Raw genomic sequence first — 23876 nt, 5'->3', positions numbered from 1 at the left:
AAATGGGAATGCTTTCTATGAAAAGGATAAACTATTACTCCGTCCCCGTCAAAAACGATTGATTTAAAAATTCAATCAACACAGCAATGAAATGAAGCATTTTAATCAAATGTAGCATATGTAATTGATGGAAACTGATTTCTAATGTCAGTTCTAAGTCTTTAAAAACCTTATAAAACATGACTGTACAATGTTGATGCAATGTTTGTCAAAAGTTGTATATTAACAATAAATCCAAACAGTCCAGGTGATGTTAAGAAATCAGACATTTTTCTTACTGACAGTATGTAACAATAACCAGTTGTAGTTTTTACATTTAAAATAATTTGTATGTAAAACTAATTTAAAGAGCTTATGTTTTGTGATATGCTTCAGCCTGTAAGAGGGACACGTTTAGACACAATCTGACAAGTTTCTACTTTTATTAATCCCATAAATGGGATATACCAGATTTTACATATCAGCACTCCAATTAAAGAATGCTGCCCAACCACGTTCAAACCAAGTTGCAACACATTTTTAAAATGTCAAAAGAATTATCCGTATACAACAGAAAATGCAAGCCAACATACTGAGGTTGCAACCATTGATTAAAAAAAGCACAACTGCATTCATGTGTTCGCGCTACACACAGCCCTCCCACGCCTGACTCATTCAAATACTGAAAATGCGTGGCCTAGCTGAGAAATAAACTTACAGTACTACATTACACATTACATTCAAAACTACATTCCATACATATCTCCAGATGTAAAAAAGGGGCCAAATAAATAATATCTACTTACGTGATATAGAGCATATATGTCATGAGTACCACGGCAAATCACAATAAATTTACTTTTAATGAGTAAGAGCAATGGTCATACTCTGCATGGCATGTCAAGCAGTGCAGGGGTTCACATCTCAACTGCTATCCAAATTGAAGGGGGCAAGTATTCTAAAGCCAGGCTAGCGAGGAAGGCATTTTATGCACTGCAAATGGTTTGCACTGCTAGTATGGAAACAATTGGAAAAAGACCAACATTCACCTGTGTTAAAGCTAGTGCCAAGGGTAGGTACAAACCAATCAAGTGTTCAGTTTTGCTTCCAGTTAACCAAAGGATACGTTGGTGAATACCAAAAAGGTAATTGGCCGATGGTTGAAATTGTTATTTTGAAAACTTAATACAATTCAGTACTTTTATATTAGTTGCACAGTATTTAGGTTGAAAACGAGGGACACAACATTGAATACAATGCTTTACTCAGGTGAAGGGATGTCTATAAATGGCTCAATTGAATATGGCATTTTCGGTCCCTGCATGCGACAACACCATGCTCATCTCACCATCTTTGGAGACCCCCTGAAGTAGTGTTACACAGCTGTGTATGGTGGTGACAAACCACGCAGTTTTGCTGTAGTACAGTAAATGCAGCCCTTATCATTTACAGTAAGCAAGTTGTATGAAAGAAAACAGCCTAGATAAAGGGAAAAAATAACAGTTATTAAATAATAAACAAATGATAACAAAAGGAACATCGGTAAAACTGCCTTGACACCATCAAGGGAATGGAGATTTATACAGATGGCCAAATATAACACCAAATGGAAAAATACCCATTCATGATCTGGACAAAAAGATATTGCAGTGGACATGAATCTGCAATGAAGAATGAAACAGTTTTGTAGGAGCTATAAGTCAAACTTATGCATTTCACGATCTACTATTCAAATGCTCAAAAATTTAGATGAGCATAAGCAATATAGCAGTTTTCTTCGCATCTAGCTGTCAAAACCAGGTTTTAAATCTCAGTGCAATTATCTGAAACATTGATTTCACACTGTCTATACAACAATCATAACGAGTTCAATACCAAAACTAGTGCTAATGTGCACGTGTACAAGTGGGATTGTTAATCAGATATTAAGGAAAGGCTGTTGTGATACCCACAAGGTCTGCTGAAGCATAATTGAGATAATTTTATTTACGAAGTTTCAGAAACATTTTCTATATATTACATAAATCATTGGTCTTGGTGAATTTTATTTCCAAATATTCCAATGTTATTCTTCTGCCTTCCAATGTATTACCTCCAGTAAAATAAAACCGATCAAATGGAACATCTGCACATTTTATATTGGCATGTGGGGGGGGGGCTATGGGAGATGATGAGAATTGGGAACCAACAGTTAACTTTTTCAAACACAAAATTCAAAAAGGTATAAAAAAAACTATTTCCAGCATCAGCACTGGCATCTCCCATTTGTTCTGAAGGCAGGCACTTGGAGGGAACGCCCCCGGTTGGGTTGGTCGGCACTGGAGTCTAACACCTGCTGCTGTTTGAGATTTTGGGTGTGATTTGACTCAATGGGCCCGATGAGATGGACAGGGTCAGTCACACATCTCCTCAGGCATCTCATGGGGGTTGAGGATCCCAGGAACTGACAGTTGGATCTTCCTCTTTTCATCATTGGCCTGACGCAGGGACTGCTCACGCTCTTCCAGGTAAAGGTCTGACGTGTCCTCCCCTGCAAATTCCTGTCAACGAATAAAAAGATAGCAGCAACATAAGAGATATTACAAACAGTCTTGTTCAGTACTCCGTACAGATCTTGCCACCCAACTAATTCCTCAGCCAATTATAAGCATGACCATTTCTAAAGTTTTAAATTGTTCACTTTGAAATGATGCCACCTAAACAAAGGTCATGTTATATACCATATTTGAAAAAGTTTTGCTGGCTGGCATGTGGCCAAGTGTGTCTGTGTGCAGTGATATCACCCGTATACCACAACGTTGAATCAAGTTCGTGCGCACTCACGTTATGCAAATGCACGGGATATGCGATTATACAACGGATGCATATTAAAATAAATAGTTAACAAGTGATTAAAAACATAAGCATACCTTTATCTGTACCAAAAAGTCTCTCAGATGCTCTTTAAATGCTGGGATGTCTTGATTTAGGCTAAAGAGCCCGGTTACGAAGACCTTTACTTGTGCACTGAGGGATAGAGGAATAGAAGTATCAGAGATCAAATGCACATCAGATACATCTTGACAAAATAAAAGGGAGCTTGCGGTGGGGACATATTCAAAAGAAAGCACCATGGCTGGTGGATGGGACTGGAAACTGAGTGGCAGGCAAAGGAGAGAACAAGCCTGAGAGGTCAACCACTGTGGAAAAGCAGCGATGAGATCAGTTCATAAAAGCACAGGATGATGAAGGATGGTGACACTAAGGGGAAGCCTGCATTCAACAGCGGACAGTTCATGACTCATGACGATTACTTTATCTATACATTTAGATTATTGACGCAACTATGAATTTAATATACATTTAAGTAAACGCTCCACAAACCATTTGATAATCTTACATTAATATAAAAACTCAAAATCCCGTTGTCTCAGAATAAGGTGATGCTCTTTTTTACACAAGCATGTAATCATTTGGCAAAGGTTAATAACAATACATAGGGAGGGTAAATCCACAATACTCACTCCTGCAAGTGTGGGAAGGCAGACTTCAGGAGGTTGGCGACATACTCCTGGATAAACGGCTGATTTGAGATCGCTGGGCTCGTAGGGTTAAGTGGTGCCGTTATCCGATTCTCCTCCACCAGACTGAACATGTTGGCCAGGATGGTGGCATGCATCGTCAGGCCTGTATCACCACAGTTTAAAAAAGCATCCCATATTTGCATGCATTATAGCACAAAAAACAAAAAGATGTCTGGTTATGCAATAATTGTACAATATATGTTAAAGATTAACGATATCATGGGAAAAAATGTGGGTAACATCCACAAGTGCTTCGAGTCTTGGTGGTGACGTTTCCTTTGAGCACCGAGATTTTCGAAGACGAGTGGACATTTTGTCATTTTAAAGCTCCACATTTGCATTCGGTAAATTAAAGTTGCTGTATTAAACGATTTAGATCAATTATAGGGTACAAGGAGCTGACTTATATACTTTTCTTTTGCTCTTCAGCACCACTGTACATTCTTGATTTGAAGCTTTCGTAACTGCAGGAATCCATACTCCCCTCCCCTATCGGGTCAATATGCCTCGTCCACAGCAGTCTGATTCTCTCACCTTGAAGACGGTCGCTTGTTGTTGCGATCGAAACGTTGTGATCTATATATTTTTCTACCTACGTGACTTTACCGAAAGAACCAAAGAGTATGGACCACTGTACATGTCCAAAATGTTGAGAAAAAAAGTTGACCAAAGCTTTTCTTTTAATCATGTCTAGATGGGTAAACTATTTCAGGAGTTCACGCCATCAACATTACATTCAAGTCCGCAACTTTGCAGCTGAATTATGATAATTTTACAGAGCCAGTATTTTCGTTTTCCCCCCGTTTTATCCCAACCACTATCGTCATCGTGTCACGAGACCAATAATCAATTTATAACTCTCGCAGAGCATTGCATCACCCAATGCTAGAGAATGGGCTGTTGAAGATGATATCCCAGAACTGTTTTTTAAATGTCACGTAACCTGTGATCCACCTGCTCCGCTATACGGAGAAATGTTCCGCTTGACATATTTGTAATTCTCTTAAATGCAGCGAGCCCAGATTTTTTATGTCAACATTTTTTTGTAATCTCACTGGTGAGTGGACTGAGATTATCAACTCCCTACACTTGAAACAAAGTTTACTCAACTAGGTTCCATTTTAATCTGGGGCCAGATCTAACCTCTGAACCACCAGACCACCTCTTAATGAGCTTCTTCTGGTCTGTTTATAAGTTATATTGGGGAAAGGCTAAATTGTGCATACAGTTAATCATATATCTGTACTGTTTGTATTACTGTTAAGGTGATATACAACTTTTTTCACTGTACCACACAACAGATGGATTTTTTTTATTCTAACAGGTGTGAGTTTAAGTTGTGAATGTAGCCCTGTACCCGCAGTGTGCGAGGTGTCTGTCACCACTGAGAAAATGTGCTGCAGGATGTCACAGAAGTAAGTCTGGTAGAAGCTTTGCGCAGCTACTGCTTCCTGTCCAACATTCTGTAGCAATGCATACAGGATAGAAAGCCCTGCATAAGCACACAGCCACCCACAGACACACAAAAATTAGTTAATTATCCCAGACAGTATGCAACAAAACAAATCATAAAACATACATTTCAGAAAATACAAAATGAGAAAAAAATGCATTGCTTTAAAAATAAATTTTACTTCACAATGATGACCTTCTATCTAGCCCAGCTTTTTTTCATTACAGGGCTAAAGAGAATATTTTAGAAAGTTTGCTTTGGCAATTGGGAAGAAAAAAACAACACAATATCGTTTCAAATAATACTTGCCAGTGTCTGCAACATTCCTCATTGTATGCTTGAAAGCCCAGATGATGGAGTCAAGCACTAACTTAAACTGAGCAGGTGGGATGTTAAGGAAAGCTGGGAAGCAGTTCGAGTTCACTGCCTGCAGTAGCAGGAAGAAGTTAGTTCGGTGCTCAGGGAACTCTTCAAAGTCCTGTGGAGGCACCGTGGTCGCAGGACAGCAGAGTTTAATAACACCTCTACATTTACGTGGAGAATACGATTTTAATCATGTAACAGACTTAACTAGGGGTAGGTACAACCACTGTTGTTGTTGTTTGACTTTCATCCCACTGGGATTTTTGCACACAGCGTTGGTGTACGGTGTTTTTTCTGCAATATTTTGCTGTCTTTTCTTGGATTTTCTGTTTGCACTTAGTCACATATTCACTTTAAGATGTTTTTTGTTCATGCTTTTGTTTTTTGTTTGTTGCGGTTGCACCCGATTCAAGAGCCGAATGGCTCACAGGGCTATACCTAATAAATGAACTTGAACTGTCGTTAAAAGTTCCCTTTATAGGTGTACCCCGATATACATTAATTTTTATTTACGATACGTTATGTTCCTCATAAATTAACACTTTTTCGGTTCTTCTCGTTTGTTTTTTAAATCCTAAATTATATTTTGGCTGAAAAATCTAAATGCCTACAGTAAATGCACATTGTTATTTGTCTGTGTATACATTTTATACAGTTCCAGGCCATTTGCCTGGCCACCGCGTTGCGTAACGTCACAGGGGGGAGCCAGATGCTCCTACAGTCCATCCCTCGACTTCAAAGTAACCCCTCAACACCTTGCATGACGTGAACTGCATTCTGGTTTGTAACTTACAATGTACACTATTTCTTTTCAAGTCACCTATCGTTACGATTCTGCAGATTGATTAATTATAATAAATTAGTTGTGTTGAAAAGTGTTATTTCAGGTTTTGGGTCAGAAAATATCAAAGGAACACGTGAGGTTATACAATGGGATCCGATTGGAAATACATTTTGATATAGATTTATCACTGAAGGTTCAGGTATTCCAGAATGCAACTCAATTGTTTATTGAGGTACATCCGTATTACAAATTCATTTAAACGCATTAGAGAAAATCTTACATGGAGAAATTCAATTTCACTGCAAAAGATGGCTGGTGAAGTGCGCACACACACACACACCTTGTTGATCATGTCAAGAGTGCACTCGAAGACAGCATCGAAGATCTGTGGGATGCTGGCGGTGATGTGCCCGCCCAGCTTGTTGACTATGGTCGCCATTGTGCTCAGGACCTCCGGCTCCCGTGCTGCTGCCACATTGCGCTGGTAGTCAATGAGCACAGCATCCAGGAGGGGTGGCACAAAGTTGTCTGCCACCTACAGATGGGTGCACACAGGCACGTGCAACACGGGGATACATCTTTAAAAATGATTTACCCTGCCTTTGGCAGAACACACCGATAGATAAACTGTATGTAATATGAATAACCTGGAGTGGACTTTGCCCGATTTCTAGCAGATTTAGAATCACTCCATTGGATTATGTATGTAGAACCTCTTTCGTAGCAAACCATGCTAATCGGAGGTGCGGGGGGAAGAACTAAACACAAAAAGCAGTTCTAAAGAAATCAGTTTTCAATTCAGATTTTAAAACACAAATTACTTGGTTGATTAATTAACGAGCATCATTAATTTAACATGTGTATAGCATAAGACTTGAGGCAATTTAGGCGTTCAGCTAACCCTGCCTATGAATGATACAAATCAACCTTAAAAGCCTTAATTTTTTGGGGCCAGAAATGTTTATAGTTAAAAACAAACTTCATTATTGTTCTCAACTCTAAATGTACCAAATGAGTTTTAAGCTCTGTTAGGATGTGATAAGTTGTATCAGTTACTGTTGCAACAATATCTCATGCATTCGTTAAATATAACAATGGTTAGAATAACTGTTGTCATATACACATGAAAATTGAAATATCAGAGTTAATCCCCAGTTATCCTGTGTACCGACAAAAAACAAAGCTTTAGCTTTACATCAATCTGAGCCCAGTACTATTTAAAATGATCGACCTTTGTCAAATGAAGAACCCACCCGAATGAGGACATCCTTGAAATCCCTATGGTCACATAAAAGAATGACTGGGTAAATGCGAGAGGGTTGTGGTTGTATGCCTCAAGAGCTGCTGAACTGGTTGTCATGTTCTTCATGAGTGGCTAGAATTCTACTTACGAGCTTGGGATCATTGGAGCGGCTGACCCAGTCTGAGATGAGTTTCAGGGTTTCTTTTTTGACTGTTCGCATGCTACGGATAAGGGGCTGTTTTGTAACAACCTCACCTGCAAATTAGGCACACAAAAAATGTTGAACAAAATACTGGGAAACTCAAAAATATTGCTAACAGTAAACCCAAATAACACAAGTAGCAAATTTAGAGTGTGGTGCTAAGTATATAACATTCTGATTTACAGTCAGTTTAACACGTAGGCTTTCGCGACCAATATCATCCATAAGAGGGGTTTTTTTTGGGCTAGGGTTGGGTTAGGGTTGTCACGTAAACAGAACATGCCAATTTGTCACTACTTCAGCACACCGGTGTGTTGGGAGAGCCCAGCCACATCATTTACAATCTGAGTACGACGTTTCGCCAGTAATTACAACTAGCTTCATCAGGCGACAGACAGATTTGTGGAGAAGTCTGTATCGGGTGGTGGCGGGTTTTCATGACACATTTATATATTTACGTCATCTAACCCCAAAAAAACCTTTATGATGGATGATTTACATAGTGTCTTAATTCGACCGCATCTCAAGACACTGTAGACGCAGTAGGCATTTAATACAGGCAGTCAGTCAGAGGAAAAAGGAAAGGTCTTGATCCTGTACTTGAATAGGGAGTCACAAGAGAGATGGTTGGGGAAAGGAAGTTCCATTACCGTAGCGGCAACAGAGGATAATTAATCACCTCCCACCAAAGGTAAATGTTGGCTGGGGGCTTCGATAGAAAGTCTTCATTGCTGGAGTGGAGACTGCATAGAGTTTAAAAGAGTGAGATGAGGATAGGTAGACAGGCATGAGTCCGTGGAGGATCTTAACGTTAGTGCGTGTGATATTTAAATTGGCTTGGATTGAGCCAGTGCAGATACTGGAGGATTGTGACGATGTCTCATTTATTGGTGAGAAATCTGGCAGTAGAATTTTGCATCACTTGGAGAAGATACGTTTGGAGAGGCTGTAAAGGGTTGCAATAGTAACATTGGGATGTGATGAATCGATAGATGAGGGTCTCAACAGCTGGTGGGGTAAGGAAGTGGCAAGAGATTAACAGACAAAGGTATGAGGGGTCCTGCAGACTTGAGATGTATAACATTATGAGAGCTCAGGCAAAATGACAACTGCAAGGATCAAAATCATGTTTACCAATGTAAAGTCAGAGTTTTAGATGTATGCTCAATATCTCTGATTGGAGCACACTCAGATATGCACAGAGCACACAGGCATAAACAAGCAGGAACGCACATGTCAGCCCAAATTGTTGGTGGATGGAGGTGTGCATGTTCCTACAAACAGATGTATACCAGACATGCACTTACACATTTCCACACTGTGCACTTCAAAACACAAGATCAGACAAGTTCCCAACAATTCATAACCTCAGGCTGCCCCACCTGCCCAAGCCACTAGTGGGAGCAGTGGCACCAGCAGGAAGAGCAGCTTACCAGACACCAACTATCACACATCAGCCGTCTTACATTTTTATATCACCATCTATAAAATATTACATTACCACACATCAACAATGTACAAGTTAGGAGTTGTACATTCAACTATTGCATCATTTTAATATGATGTAACCCTAGTAAAAGGTCAATGACTTATTGTAGTAAGTTACAGCAACTTACCTTGGCAATCAGAGGCCTTTAAATATTGTATTAAACCAGACCAATCATCTAGAACAGAAAGAGTCTTACTGAACATGCGAGATGCTGGCATTGCGTGCTGGCAACGTGCCCGTGACCCACCATTGGCAAGGATGGCAGCTGAAATGTTCTCGCTTAGACACTTGTAGACGTTCAGCATGTCCAAGTAAACGCGACCGAGCTGCGTGACGAACGGGTGCCCGACCGCACGACACGCCCGCACATTTGTCTTCAGGATGTTTCCAAGCTGCTTCACCGTCTCTGGGTCCTTGAGGATGTCCACGTTCTGGAGGGTGGGCATAAAAGGAAAAATGGTTCGCTCCAACTTTCCTTCTCAAAAAACAGATAGCAGCATTTGGTTACCAATATTAATGCATTGTATGCATGCATGCATTGTTATTTAAAAAGTTAAGAAAGTTGTCTCTGATGTGGACCAATCAGTTTCAAGGACAATGCATATATTAGAGTATTTTTTGCATTCTGATCACAAGCATTGTGGTTAATGCAGTCATGATTCCTTATAAAAGGTTTCAGTTTGGTGTTTTAACATCTTAACACCTGTTTTGTTGCCATAAAAAAGGGGGAAAACCTATTATCAACAGCTATATACATAATTAAAAGTACAATTCTACACATTGCATGTAGTAGTGTTATGAAAAATGATAGTAGTCAAGTGGCTGCTGTGCACGAGGCTTGGGCGTTTCCAAGTACCTTGGTGGCTTGCTGGATGATGCTGTCCCACACCTGGTTGGGCAGCAACATGTACTTCTCTATCAGGTGCTCCTGCACAATGGGGTCTGTCTGGGCACTGATCATGTATCCCACCGCTTCATAGAATGTGTGCACCTGACCAAAGATAAAGGACAGGAAACAACCATGCACCTTGTTGCTGAATTCCAGAAGAATGGCACTTTGTCCTCCCACAGATCTTGCAATGAAATCAATGATTTCTACAATTTTTTTATTTTAACTTCAACAGTGTAAGCCAATATTTAGTTTTCCTCTAACATGAGATGTACAATAAGAGTTGATGTTAAAACATTTGACATGCCCCAGAAGACACGTACATTACATAACATACAGTTGTATTGGCAAATATGATTACCGTATTTTCCCGCATATAACCCGCGGGGTAGACCACTTTTTACAAACAAAACAAGACCCTGCGGGGTATATGGAGGTATGGGCTATCCCAATAATATTTGACACGTGTGACATGTCATAACTCGTAAAAAAAATTCATGGTAGGACTGTCCACTATGCAACACTTACCTTTGACTAAAGCACTGCTGAATAAACCACTCACACTAAAATTGCACATGTTATCACTATTTAAATTATTCGAATTGTTTGTACAACGAAACGACAATGTTTGAAGTGGGCACACTTTGTTTACCGGCGACGGGAGAGCTGGGGGGAGGGAGAGGTGGGGGGGTTGGGGGCGAGGCAACGGCGTTACCATAGTTCAAGTGTAGTGCCACTATTGTCTGCGCAGTGCGCAATCTACCAGTGCAAAAACTGTACTTACTTATCTACCAGTTATGTGTTATTTATTGGATATTTACTTTGTTACTTGTTTATTGTTTTAAGTTCACTCGTTTCCGGTTAGTTTGTTTTCTTTGTGCACGTTATAATTTTAATGTTAACAATTGATAATGGAATGTATTACAAATGTAAACTTCGCATGAATATGATGGAATTAAGCTGCGGTAAAGACGTTAAAGATATGAATGCATGCGGGGTATATGGCGGTGCGGGCTATCTGAAATTTGTTTTACACAAAACGCTATTTTTGCGGGGTACATGCGTCTGCGGGTTATATGCGTATGCGGGCTATATGCGGGAAAATACGGTACACAAAAATGCTTAGATATTGCCCAATGGATGTTGATTTTTTTTTATCACTTTTGTTCTTAATTTTGACATTTATTAGAGAAAATGTTCTGAATATTACAATGCATTTTAAAGAACAATATCAATAAAATGCCATCTTCAAAAAAGTTGTATTTTATCTAGTTACTAGTTATCAAGGCGATGCATTCCAAATGATGCATTTCAAACTAGTGCAGTTTCTAAGTCAAGGCTGAAAGCTTCCGTGCTCACCTGCTGTGGCTGGAGGTCACAGATGATGGTGTTGATGCTGCTGAGGATCTCGTCAATGAAAGGCATCACCTCTCCAACTTGCACCTGCACAAAGTGCCGTCTGCACTTCTGGGAAATCTTGATAAATGTGTCACAGGCCATATCCTGCACCCCATCATGCGTTTCTAAAAATAAACAAAACCATCTCAGCAATTATTCATAATTTACAATCCACAATACAATGATATAATGCATGCTTCATTTTACATTTTAGATTGATGTATTTGGTAAAGAATGTTAACATTTGACAACCACATTTCTTTGTAATCTGCCAAAAAGTTAAAAGGATTTCCTGCCATGATTTGAATGACTCAAAAAGGCCATTTCAAACAACAGTGTAGAGACGGCAGCATTACCTTGCAACCCTTACCGTGCATGAACTCAAAGAGCTTGTTGACGACAGTCTTGAGAAACTTCCAGTGCGCACGCAGGAAGCGAGGGTACTGCCCCACAATGTACATGATGTTGGAGGCGATGATAGCCTTGTTGTCCTTCCCTCTCTTCTGCTCACAAAGTCCCAAGAGGTCCTGGTGCCAGAATTTTCCAATTAAAAAAACACACAATATGGGAAACTGGTCCACGATAAGTAAAGCATATTGTAAATAAATTATATTAGCTAGCGATCACATTCCTTTTGGACACGACGATTAAAGGAATCAAACTGTAATACGCTAACTATCAAAGACATCTCAATCTAACTCAGTATAATGATGCATTAATTGCATGGCACAACAATCAGTATACACTCAGGACCCATTATCACCACATCACCGACGTGTGTCAAGCAGCACAGCTTCTACTCCGCGTGGCTCGGTTGGACAGTGAAAAAGAGTTACTACTTGTCCAGTACTGATCACGGTGCCTTACTGCAGTTAAATATGAAAGCGACTGCTCTGGTTGTCACGGACCTTGATGACGGTGACCAGAAAGCGCTTCTCGTCCTCCTCGTACATGGCGCCACTGATGGATCCGATGGCCCAGCACAACGTGTTGAGGTTCTTCCATGACCATTCCGTGCCATTCACCTGTGCGTGCAGCTTCTCTGTCATGATGCGCTCCGTGTCCACGTAATCCAGATGAGTCAGGTACACTGTATTCCAACAGCACGTCAAGGTAAATAATTAATAAGATTGATTGTAATTATGGCTATTCAAACTACTCATGTGGTTAAGCTTCAATACTTCAATAATTTCACTGGTAATTTAAATAGCAGATTTAGTTTATGTTCTAATTAACATTAAATATACTACACGGCTTATATAAAATTCAATGTTATGACAGCTGTTTGATTAAGCTTACAGTTATTTATTATGCAAACCAGAATTTGATCTAAGATAAATGATACAAGTTTGTCACATTATCAGAAGTGCAAAGCTATTTTTACGTGGGAGAGCAGGGGAGGAGTAACATCACAGAAACACATGGTGAAAAACATGGGTGAATTATCATGATAGGCCATACCAAGTGTTTCCCTCATATTCTTGTAGAGGTTGATTGAGTCTGTGTCCTTCATAAACTCACGCACCACCTCTCCCTGGTCATTCTCTACAACCAGCACCTCCTCCGGCTTGGCCATGCGGCTCACCATGATGAGCCGCACCTGAAGCACATGTCAAATGCCCTCCTCAATACTGTACCATTATTAAACCATATTCAAAGAGATTGACCCATTATTTACAACATTTAAAAATGAAGTCTGAAAAAAAGCACGTGTGTTTGTTATTCCCTATTTATTGCCTTACCTTTGAAAGGACGGGTAAGTAAATTTGGCGCCTGGGCGGCACTTCTGGGTGGTGGTTACCCAACAAAAGTGGCGAGGGAGAATTTGGCATGGGGCTCTCCCTGTACAGCTCGGACGCCAGATGATTCCAATACTCCAGACAGATCTTGAAAATCTCAGTCTCCTCCACCTCCGAGATCAGCACCATGTAGTGTAAAGCCTTCAAGTGAAGAACATTTCAGAGCAACCGTGTTACTTACTTAATTATATTTGATCAACATTAAGCCCGCTTCAGCTCAGTATTCCATTTAGCCAGTAAAATGTAAAGCTGTATATAAAACTAGTAATACATATTGCAATCCCTTATCGAGGAGTCAAATGCTAAGTGGCTGATTACTGATCTATGATATAATTGCAATACCCCACCCCACCTCTGATCTCGAAACTTGATGGGGTTCAACAATGATGACGTCATCCTGACCTATTAAAGATCAGAAGCAGGTGGATGGCTTCACTATTCTGGCAAATCGCCCAAAGATGCTGGATGTAATTACCAGCGAAACGTCGTACTACTCAAATTCTAAATGTTGTGGATTCACTCTTCAAACACACCGGTGGGCTAATTGGCGTTTTGTTAGCGAGACACATTTTTGACTGATTGGCCGTGTCAGATGGTGGAGGGTTGCAACACATTTATAATAATGCGGTCTAACCCAAAAACCTTTATTATGAAAAATCCTGGTCGCGACAGCCTACGTGTTGAACAAATCTTAAAAGGTCGAACAAACTGGCAATGTCAAATGGGTTGTCCATTACACACATGTTTTCAATGTTACCTGCACAAATTACATTTTAGATTTGTAGTGTTAAAGAAAGCATATTGCCATAAGACTGACTGAATGAATTAACTGATATTAACATAGTTAACAGATATTACAGATGGGAATTAACTTAACAGCAGCAAGAAGAAAATCACAAGGAAACAGGTGATCATGATGCATAGCACAACGTTTCACATAGGAATATACTAAATGAAAACAGCACACCAAAATATGAGAACTATAAAAAAAATGGCACAAAGTTGTTGGGGACCTGCCCTGACCTCCATGAGGGTTTCACGAAGATCAGCGCGCTTCTCCACTACGGCACCGTGCTCCTTGAGGAACGTGCACAGGAACAGGCTCAAATTTTGGATGAAGTTCTGCTCATCATCCTTCCCAGACGAGTATGCTAACCGGATATTTGTGTTGAGCGGAAGCATCTGTAAGCAGACAAGACAGAGTATGACAACAAACATCAACTACTTTTGTACGTGGAAAAAAAAATCAGCCACTGCATGCATGCCTACCTTACGGGTTCTGCCATACCACTCGACAGTAGAAGTGGCATGGCAGCTTTGCTGCAAATTTTGCAGCGAACCTGGTGACGATTCATTTTCTACTTTAGATTTGAAAGAACTCGAAGTGTAAAACATATAGGACCTGGATCAAGCAGACCGATTCGAGGCATCTCAATGTTGTATCTCAATCATTGTGAAAGTGGAGTGGACTAGAAATGTTTGCATCCAATATCTGCGATCTGTAATGTATGTCATACCTGTTTGAGCTGGATCATGGTGAGTGTGAAGAGGGTGATAAATTGCTCCTCGTACTGCACCACAGTGAGCCCCGCAATTTCCGTCAAACATTTAAGCGTCAGGTTTCTGAACATTGGCACGTTCAGAAACTGCAGAACAATTTAGACAATTAGTTCATGTGAACAACATGATATGAAAGCACAGCACTTCAAGGAGCTTCTGAATAAGTATATACTTGAGAGCATTAATATTTTAAAAATATATTGCATATTGTGAGTATGTATAGTATAAGAACATACCATGTGCATATTTAGAACTTGTGAAATACACTTACCTTATATACCAAGGTGCTTATTAGTTTTGTTTCAAATATGTAGCCAAGTGGAATCCAGTTGAGAAACCTTAGTAAAGTTTCAAGTGTGGCTGCGACAAGTGGAGCATTCTGCGAGGATTCCTAAAGAAAAATGCAACAAGACCAAAAGAATTACCGTGATGTAGAGGGAAAATTCATTACAATAAATGTAAATGTTGTATGTGCAACGGTCAGTTAATAGATCCCTTACTAGATTTACTTACCATCACAAATTGACAGAGTTGGAATATTTGAGAAAATTCATTGCACATGCTGCAGAAAAGAAACAAACACAACATTTTAAAACTGTAAGCACTAAGATTACTGACAAATGCAGCCCTAATTTTAGCATGCACACGTATACCCTCGATTAACCAAGTGTGCCCCATTTTATGGTTTAATTAGATATAATAGACCTTGCTAATAAAGTGTGCAATCGGCTTCTCAGAAATAAAGCTGAAATGCATAATATTCTCTTACAAAAATGTAAGTTATAAGAAAATATTAACTGTTGCAAATGGAAGTTATTTTTGACACATGCATCACATCCTGATCCCCAAGCTATGGAAACTGAAAAACACAACAAAGATAAATAAATTATAACTAATGTACTGTATAGCCTAGTGGGGGTCTCTTCATGATTCACATTGTTTTCTATTGGATATAGAACATTGTGAATATAATTAAGAGTTCCAAGGTCTTTCAGAGGCTACATCAAATACAATTTGAACTTTACAAATCCAAGTCACAGTAATTGTGCTGGTAACACCATACACCTTGGCTCTCTAAGGATTGGTGAAAGCCAAATGTAGGTGGAATATACCAGATTTGTAATGTCGTGATTATATTGTTGAACCTGGAAAAAAAGAATAACCTTTTCTGCTTTAGCACACAATTTGAGGCTCAAAGTATTACTATTTGTTTTTTTTCTAGAATCAAAGTAATACGCTGAGTTATTCTTTATTTTAACAATGACACACATACAAACCTTCAGGCACTTCCATCCATGTTTTGACCTACACACATCATGGTCTTAATTTGTCAACAAAGCACTGTAATTCTCCATGGGTAAGTGGTGTTTGAGTAGGTTTTCATGTGCCATTTAAACCCAGAAATGCACCATGAAATTTCTCTTTTTGTCATGTTACGATGAAACCTTTGAATACATATTTTTTTTGCCAATTTACCATGATGAAAAACAACTTTCACCACTAAAAGTAAAACATTAATACTGTTAGCCTACATTGTCAAAGTTCTTCTTCTACACAGTTGATTAAACACTGCAGACATATACACCTTTCACCTCAGACTCACCTGTCTTTGAGGTGCTTGGCTTTGACCTGTGTGAGCTGTCCACTTGAAAAATCAAATACTTCTTCACTGAGAAGCTTGAGAATTACCATGTTGTTCTGACATAATGATTCACTTGTGCGGCTGGCACCGACAATGTCACTGATAAATGTGGGCCAGTTTTTGGGCCACTCTTGCTTCAGTATCTGCCAATGAAACAATTGAATCTGTTATATTTAAAAATTGAAAAAATAAAGGAATGAACATTCAACACAACATATTACAGCCTTTGATTGTAGGATAGAAGAAAATCTTACCTGAACAAGAATCATGTTTAATTTTCCTAGGTAAACCTTTTCTTTCTGCAAAAATGAGGACAATGTTATTCATACATGAATAAAAACGGATTAAAAGCATCCAATAAACTCTGCACTATATTAAAGAAAAGCACCTTACCTCCATTGTTTGAGGTTCTTGTGATGTTTTAATTATAAGGTAAACAACATACTTCTTTATTCCTAAAAATAAACAAGTGAAGCAAGTGCACATTAAAACACATCACGACTTAAAAAAAAATGCATAATCTAAAGTGTTGTAGTGTGTTTAATTATAAACACTGGTACCTTCACACTGATTTCTTGGAAGAATCTTCCAGCGGGTTTTTATAGCATTCTCCAATATTTGTAAAGCATAGTACTGTAAAGAGAGACAAACTATTTGTTATGGCAGATAGAATGTATGCCATACCGATTTTATTGCCACTATTTACTACATTAAGTTTCTACACTTCATTTTACATTCTTAACATTGTCAGTGTCCAACTGGTAAATATAGAAAAACACTGGCAAAAAATATATCGCTCCTCTTAAGAGCTATTAACAGCACATATTTAAAGTAAAAAAAACTACCTTACCTTTGTGTTCATGTTCTGGGAAAACTCGAGAATGGTGTCAACGCGAGTCCACGCGTCGGGATGCTCCTTGAGCTGCGTTAGGACCTCTTGGGCCACACGTTGCTGTTGAAACCAGTTGCATTTGACAGCCAGGTGAGATGGTACTGAATTCTAATTTTATGCTCAGGAATATTGCTGTGGGAGGGATTGCTTTAGAATCATTGTATTTTGTTACTATTAAAACGATGCCAAACAGAAAAGTACATACATCTGGGCCATTAAAAAATGTATTGCACTCTCAGTACAAAAAAAATAAAGCTACTTCATGTCCACAGCAAGAGATTCAGACCTATATGCTATTAGGTGCAAAAATTTTGCACTTGTGCCGACCTATTGCGGTAGATGTGGGTTTGCTAACAAAGGCACACACGTTTATCACACCCTGTTCCAAAACAACCCGCAGAATCTCTTCCAATGCACTCCAGCAGACCATATAACAACAAACACACCTATGGATTCAATCCAGCACTTAACCATTAACAAAATATAATTTCAAATACTGACAGCACAATACTCTGTTACAATTTGTTATATTATATCCCACCTCATTCTTCTGAAATCTCTTGACTTTATAAAAGAGGGTAATCAAAAGACAATCTTAAGCATAATCAAGAAATCATGAAAAAGCTAAACATTTTTAGTTTACTATCATGGATATTGTATAATAGTGGGATATGTTGGCACCTGATAATACATCATGCATCTTCTGGTCGAACACCGTTTGAGACTAGGCTCGAAAGAAAGCTGTCTCTGGCGTGGACCAATCAGCTTCAAAGACAATGCATATATTTTCTTGGTTTTTTCGGTAAAGTCACGTAGAAGGGAAGTAATAAAATAATAAAAATAAAACATAATAAAATAATAATATAATAATTCTCACATTATTATGTTTTATTTTTATTATTTTATTACTTCCCTTCTACGTGACTTTACCGAAAAAACCAAGAAGATGAATCCCTGCAGTCACGAAAGCTTTAAATAAAAATTTAATGCATATATTATCAGAGTATGTTTTTTGTTTGCATTCTGATCACAAGCATTGTGGTTAATGCAGACATGACTCCTTGTAAAAGGTTTCAGTTTGGTGTTTTAACATCTTAACACCTGTTTTGTTGCCAGAAAAATGGAAAACCTATCCTCATATTTCAAAAAGGTTCCATGCCAAATGAATTACTGTAATTATATTCGTCATATTTGCTGCTCATGATGTGCTCCTGATAATCCTAACCATTGCCTTTTGCACCTACCTGTGGACCTTCTCCCTGATACAGACAGCTGACCACATTGTCCAGCAAACCAATGTCCAACTTCTGGCCAAAGTCCAGCAGCTGCCGAGCTGCATGGTCTCCCAACATGGTCATAATGGCTGGCATGGGTTTTACAATAAGTTTCCAATTTTTTTCAGAAGTTCTGCAAGAGACACAAATCACAAGTCAATATAATGATCATCAAATAACAGTATTTAATTAGAGTATATCACTATACCAGTGTCAATTTTAAATAACGCAATTGCCATAACAAAAAATTTCAGCATGGTAATGAACCCATTTTCAATCCGTTTGCAAATATTCAATTTATAGTAAGATATACAACTATGGAAATTCCATTTATTTAGGAACTGCGTTAAAAAGAATAATGGTCACAACATTATTTGAAAAGATGTTATATCAGTAATATTACCACCCCACAGGTAATTTGGGACTCAGTGCTGAAATATACTTTCAGCGTGGAATAATTTTGGGTAGTCCAAGTGTTAAAGTACATATTCCAAAGTTCACAAAATGTAGACTTTTCTAAAAAAACAAGGTTATGTTCATAAGCGATTTTAAACCTGGATTGGCTACCGCTTCACAAACTGCCCCTTAAAGTTATCTTGAGAATGTTGTAACACGTTAACACTGCATCTCCTCGTGTCACTTGAGACTGAAGGCACCATTACGTTGACTTAAAACTTTTATGACTGCAGGAATTCATATTCTTTGGTTCCTTCGGTATAGTCAAGTAGATAGAAAAATAAAAATAAAGTGAATAAGTTGTGATCGAAACGTCGTGGTTTTTTATATTCACTTTATTTTGTATTATTTTTCTATCTACGTGACTTTACCGAAAGAACCAAAGAATACCATTACGTTTTGTTACATGTTCGACGATTCCATGTAAACGCAGCCTAATAATAAATTTGAGGATGAAGATGATTTAATATTTGCTCAGTGAAATAGAGGCATCAAGAATAGGGATGCTTTATGCTGTCAACAACATCAAAATTCTGGGAAAAATAACGTCATGAAGATGTGGATAATGGAAGAGTGAAATAACAGGGCAAAACTATTATTTATGTGTGCCTCTTTCTCAAATGTTCAAGTTTCACAGAAATTCCAATTCATTCTGAAAATTCTCGCATTCATTACTGATAAGAAAATACTGCAATTTCCTTTTAAGTCAATCACATCAATGACTCAATATTGCAACCAAAACGTTGGGCAATCCGAGTGCTTCCACACTTCTCTGCAATTAAGGGCCCTAATTGCACTGTGAGATAGTTTAGTGAGACCAAGAGGAAGATAGTCCCCCTTTTCCTAGATTAGCCGGTGTAAAAACCTTACATTTCACGATCATATAACTTCAAGTGCGTTTATATTCCAAGCTGTTTCATACAATCATTTGTAAAAAATATTTTTTACAGTAATGTGAAATAGAATATTGAGTCATCTTAGTGTAATATTGAACGTAACACATTGCACTTATTACCAAGCGCAAACTAAAGTTGGATACCGTTCCCGACCGCATATGAAACTATTGAACAGTTTTTACACCAAACTACACATCTAAAAATGTATTCTACTTTCCTATAAAAGCCCTTAACAAAAAAGGACTCTTATAGGTGCACAATACACGCATAATCTATATGGGACCGTAGCTTTGGGCAAGTACTGGACAGCATTGTGCGTTTCCATATCCCGTACAGAACAGCACCCTAGCCTCCCATTACATGGTATACCTGGACCAATGTATACATTGCTGTACATTATATAGGTTTGAATTGGTTAATAAACGTTCAATAAAAGCCACGTGAGCAAAATTTGTCATGTGACGAGACGTTCTCAAAAGCTGCAAGGCAATTGTCGAGTCCCATGCCGCTCATCAATTCCTTGATAACAAGTCTGTCGTAAAAAAAATGTCCAGAAAATGGTCAAGGCAAAATTGTAACGTGTGTCGAATTTTACAATAAATAAAGAATTGCATTCAAAGGTAAACGCGCTGATTTACAGCTAGACCATGTCCAACTGCTATACTGTATAGTTAGTGGCTATCAACAGAGTTACTAGTAATTACTGAATATTTGGCTAATTTAACAGAACACAGTAAGCATATGCCTGCTTTGTTTCCAACATCAATCGACGCACGCGTGTATACAGTACATTACAAACACGATGTATAATCACGTGGGCTGCGAAATATTTTCCCCAAAGTGACCCACATATTTTACACACACCAAATTGAAACCCATCACAAATGTACAATTCGCATTCCCACAATAAAAGTGCTCATCAAAAAAATGACAATAACCCAAAATCCGCCTCCTATCCTATGGCCAACACACATATGACCGAGGCTGCCCCCACACACAACACACACATAAACATTACCCACATGCGCCTCACCGCGGATTTCAAGTCACAGCTGTTGTGCACACACACTGCTGCCAATACTACACCACTACTACTCTACCGTGCAGGCGACTGGGTGGAATTTTCCATTCATGCCTCTCGCGTGTGCCATGTGCTTAAACGGTAGCGTATAGCATACAAACACAGCACGCCTTTCCGCCACGCCCAGCCACACAGCCCGATCCACTTTTAAGATGTAAAACCACCTCTCTTAAGTTTGCTGTACGTAAAAAAAAACGTACTAGAGCGTTTTTTGTTGTTTATCCAAAACCCTGCGATGTTCTTGCATGTTATAGAGGGCCCACGTTGGGTTGGGCCTCCACCCCCTAGTCGTGTAGCCCGTCCGCAGTAGGCCTCGTGTGTGTGTGTCTCTGCACGGGGCCCGTTCTCAGCATTATTCCTAACAAAATTCCCGAGCCCCTCCGTATTTTACTATTACCATGCTTAGCCAAGTCGTTAACACATCGCCAGACTGGCCTGCATTACAAACCCGAGGAAGGCGAGAAAACCCCGATAACATACACGCACACGTACACCACACCAGGCCACAACATCACACCACGCTCACTCACTCACCACCACCACAAGCAGCAACATACAGCAGGGCGACTAAATTATAACTACATTTAAATTACTCCGTGCAACACAGCAGCTGGTAACAATAGCCAGAGAGGCTGGCGTCAATGAAAATGCATTCCACACACACACGCGGAGGCCCTACACAGCCTTACCAATCTTAGAGCAGTACGAAAACAATCAAAGCTCTCTAAAACCTACGCAAAGCACATTTCTACATCAAATCGATAAACAAAGCAACAACGTTTAGAATAATCACGGGGTAAAACACAAAACCCACCAGAGCGAACGAAGCGGCCTTAACAACCACGAGAAGCAAGGCTGCGATTGTAACGAAGCGGGCGAGTGCGAGAGCGATCAAGAGTCCCGACGAGCAAGAAGAAAGTGCCGAGCCTCGGATCACCAACCACGACCAAAAGTCGCTTAGGGCAGCAGTGGATATAGAGCCGAGCCGATCCGCTCTACGGATTCAAACCACGACCAGCGCGCCCGCGCTACCAATTCCAATGGGACTGAGAGCACGCGCGTGCGTGCGCGCGCGCCTTTTCTTATCCCCCCACCACCACCACCAACCCCCCCACTACCCCCCCACCCACCACCACAACCACCTCGTCTAAACTCTGTAACATCATCTACAGCAGCACTTTCACTCGGCAATAGCATCGACTTTATGTTTTAAACAACCACACAACCACACCGTCGTCGTGTTCTCTCGCAGTCCCCTCCACCCAACCTCGTTGTTTCCCCCCCCTCCTCTGATCACCAACAACACCAACACCGCCAACAACTTAAAGCAATCGGCACAGCTCGTTAACTCGGTAACAGTTACACATCCAACACAATTCTTTCCCTCTCGCGCAAGATCGCTTTAAAAACAAAAACAATCGGCATCCCCCCCTCGCTCCCACCCACCCACCCACCAGCCCGAGGCTCCCCAACAACAACAATAAGAAACGATACTAATGGTAATAACAATGGCAATTAGACAATTAACGACACTAACAAACATCTTTGCCCCCGCCCCCCCACGTACAATTTAGGGGGTCCGCAAGGAGAGAGGACGGCGACCAGAGCAGAGCCGCGTGCACGAGCGGGAGGGGGCGGGGCAGGGGGGGTGGAGGGGGCGGGGCAGGGGGGTTGAGTTGGAGGGGGAGTTAGAGGGGGGGAGGGGGGGTTAGAGGGGGGGAGTTAGAGGGGGATAGAGGGGGGGAGGGGGGGTTGAGTTGGGGGGGGGTTGGTGGGGGGGGGTTAATTGGGGGGGGGCTGTTGAACTGATCACGCAATACACAGGGGGGGGTCGTGGGGGGGGGAGACGTGGGGGGGGGGGACGTGGGGGGGGGGGAGACGTGGGGAGGGGGACGTAGGGGGGGGGGGACGTAGGGGGGGGGACGTAGTGGGGAGGGGGGAGACGTAGGGGGGGGGGGACGTAGTGGGGGGGGGGGTTACGGTGATGAGCGTCTCCCTTGCACCGTAATAGGGGGGGGGGGGAGTCTCGCCTCACGCCCGCTGCTGTCGATGGCGACCTGGGACAACCGTCTCACCCCCCCCTCGTCTCCCTCACTTCACCCCCATCTCCCCTCACTCCCCCATCTCTCCCTCACCTCCCATCTCACCCCCCGCCCTTCGTCTCTCCCTCACCCCCATCTCTCCCTCTCTCACCTCGGCAGTGGTTGCCTCGCGGCTGGTGGGACCCACCCGGTGGTGCAAGCTGGAGGCCGCCCGCGTGTCTCTCTCTCCCGCCGCTGCTGCTGTTGCTGCTGCTGCTCCACCACCACCAACGCCTCTCGTCTCGTCTCCACTTCGTCTCTCCCCTCCCCTCAAGTGAAGTCGCTCGTCGGACGCGCGGCGCGAACCGGTTGGGACCGGTTCGCGCAGGAGGAGGAGGGAGGAGGAGTAGAGGAGTAGTCCACGTGCGCCGCACGCTCGCGCCCTTTTCATTTCCTCCGCCCTCCTCCTAAAGTCATTGCAGTGCCATTGCAATGCGGTATAACATCACGCCGTTCAGCGAAAAGCGACGTTAACGAAAGCCACAAAATCAACCCGCGATCACAATTCCGTCACGAATTGACGACGGCGGTGGTGGTGGTCGGGAGGGATCGACATTACAGCACGCATCACGATGGCGTGCACACAACGTTACACAAAAGCGTTGTCTTTCATAGCTTGTCAACATGATTGGCGATTTGCAGGAGACAATCAGAGACGTGGGTCAAAACACGATCCATTAAGGAGGGGAGGGGGGGTTTGTTTATTATTTTGCTTTAGGACAAAGGAACGCACACGGTGTTACATGAGAGCACTTCTTGTAAAGCACGAGACGACGGCATGGTCGGGATGGGGGGGGGATGCAACGATGGGATGGAATGAACAACGGGAGAG

The 23876-nt window shown here is 40.9% G+C and overlaps 1 protein-coding gene across 5 annotated transcripts; it reads right to left on the bottom strand.

Annotated features, from left to right (window-relative positions):
- Nucleotides 1-87: 87 nt before the first annotated feature.
- Nucleotides 88-23555, bottom strand: XPO1 (exportin 1). Of its 5 annotated transcripts, none has more exons than XM_078858446.1 (25): nucleotides 23157-23555; nucleotides 18501-18663; nucleotides 17215-17316; nucleotides 16925-16997; nucleotides 16758-16819; nucleotides 16619-16663; nucleotides 16326-16507; nucleotides 15236-15284; nucleotides 14994-15113; nucleotides 14680-14808; nucleotides 14186-14344; nucleotides 13106-13303; nucleotides 12825-12963; nucleotides 12272-12453; nucleotides 11734-11890; nucleotides 11325-11488; nucleotides 9933-10067; nucleotides 9324-9507; nucleotides 7534-7640; nucleotides 6483-6677; nucleotides 5305-5473; nucleotides 4900-5034; nucleotides 3483-3645; nucleotides 2889-2985; nucleotides 88-2519 (listed from the first exon to the last, which is right to left on the bottom strand). In XM_078858446.1, the coding sequence occupies exons 2-25, from the start codon at nucleotides 18624-18626 to the stop codon at nucleotides 2373-2375; spliced, it is 3219 nt and encodes a 1072-aa protein (XP_078714572.1). In that variant the 5' UTR covers nucleotides 18627-18663; nucleotides 23157-23555; the 3' UTR covers nucleotides 88-2372. The 5 variants fall into 5 exon arrangements, with proteins under 5 accessions (XP_078714572.1, XP_078714576.1, XP_078714577.1 ...); XM_078858450.1 differs by lacking the exon at nucleotides 23157-23555 and adding an exon at nucleotides 22531-22604; XM_078858451.1 differs by lacking the exon at nucleotides 23157-23555 and adding an exon at nucleotides 22195-22236.
- Nucleotides 23556-23876: the final 321 nt, after the last annotated feature.

Source organism: Lampetra fluviatilis, chromosome 7, assembly GCF_964198595.1.
Source record: "Lampetra fluviatilis chromosome 7, kcLamFluv1.1, whole genome shotgun sequence".
In the NCBI taxonomy this organism is placed as follows: Eukaryota; Metazoa; Chordata; class Hyperoartia; order Petromyzontiformes; family Petromyzontidae; genus Lampetra; species Lampetra fluviatilis.
Note: the sequence above shows the minus strand (reverse complement) of the source record. Positions and strands in the feature narration are given on the sequence as shown.

Coding starts and splice junctions, on each gene's coding strand:
- XPO1 (XM_078858446.1), bottom strand. CDS start 18,626: ATGCCAGCCATTATGACCATGTTGGGAGACCATGCAGCTCGGCAGCTG. Junction 13,304..14,185: donor TTCGTGAAACCCTCATGGAG/GTCAGGGCAGGT, acceptor CTTCACTTGAAG/GCTTTACACTACATGGTGCT. Junction 10,068..11,324: donor GTGACCTCCAGCCACAGCAG/GTGAGCACGGAA, acceptor ATCTTTGGTCAG/GTGCACACATTCTATGAAGC.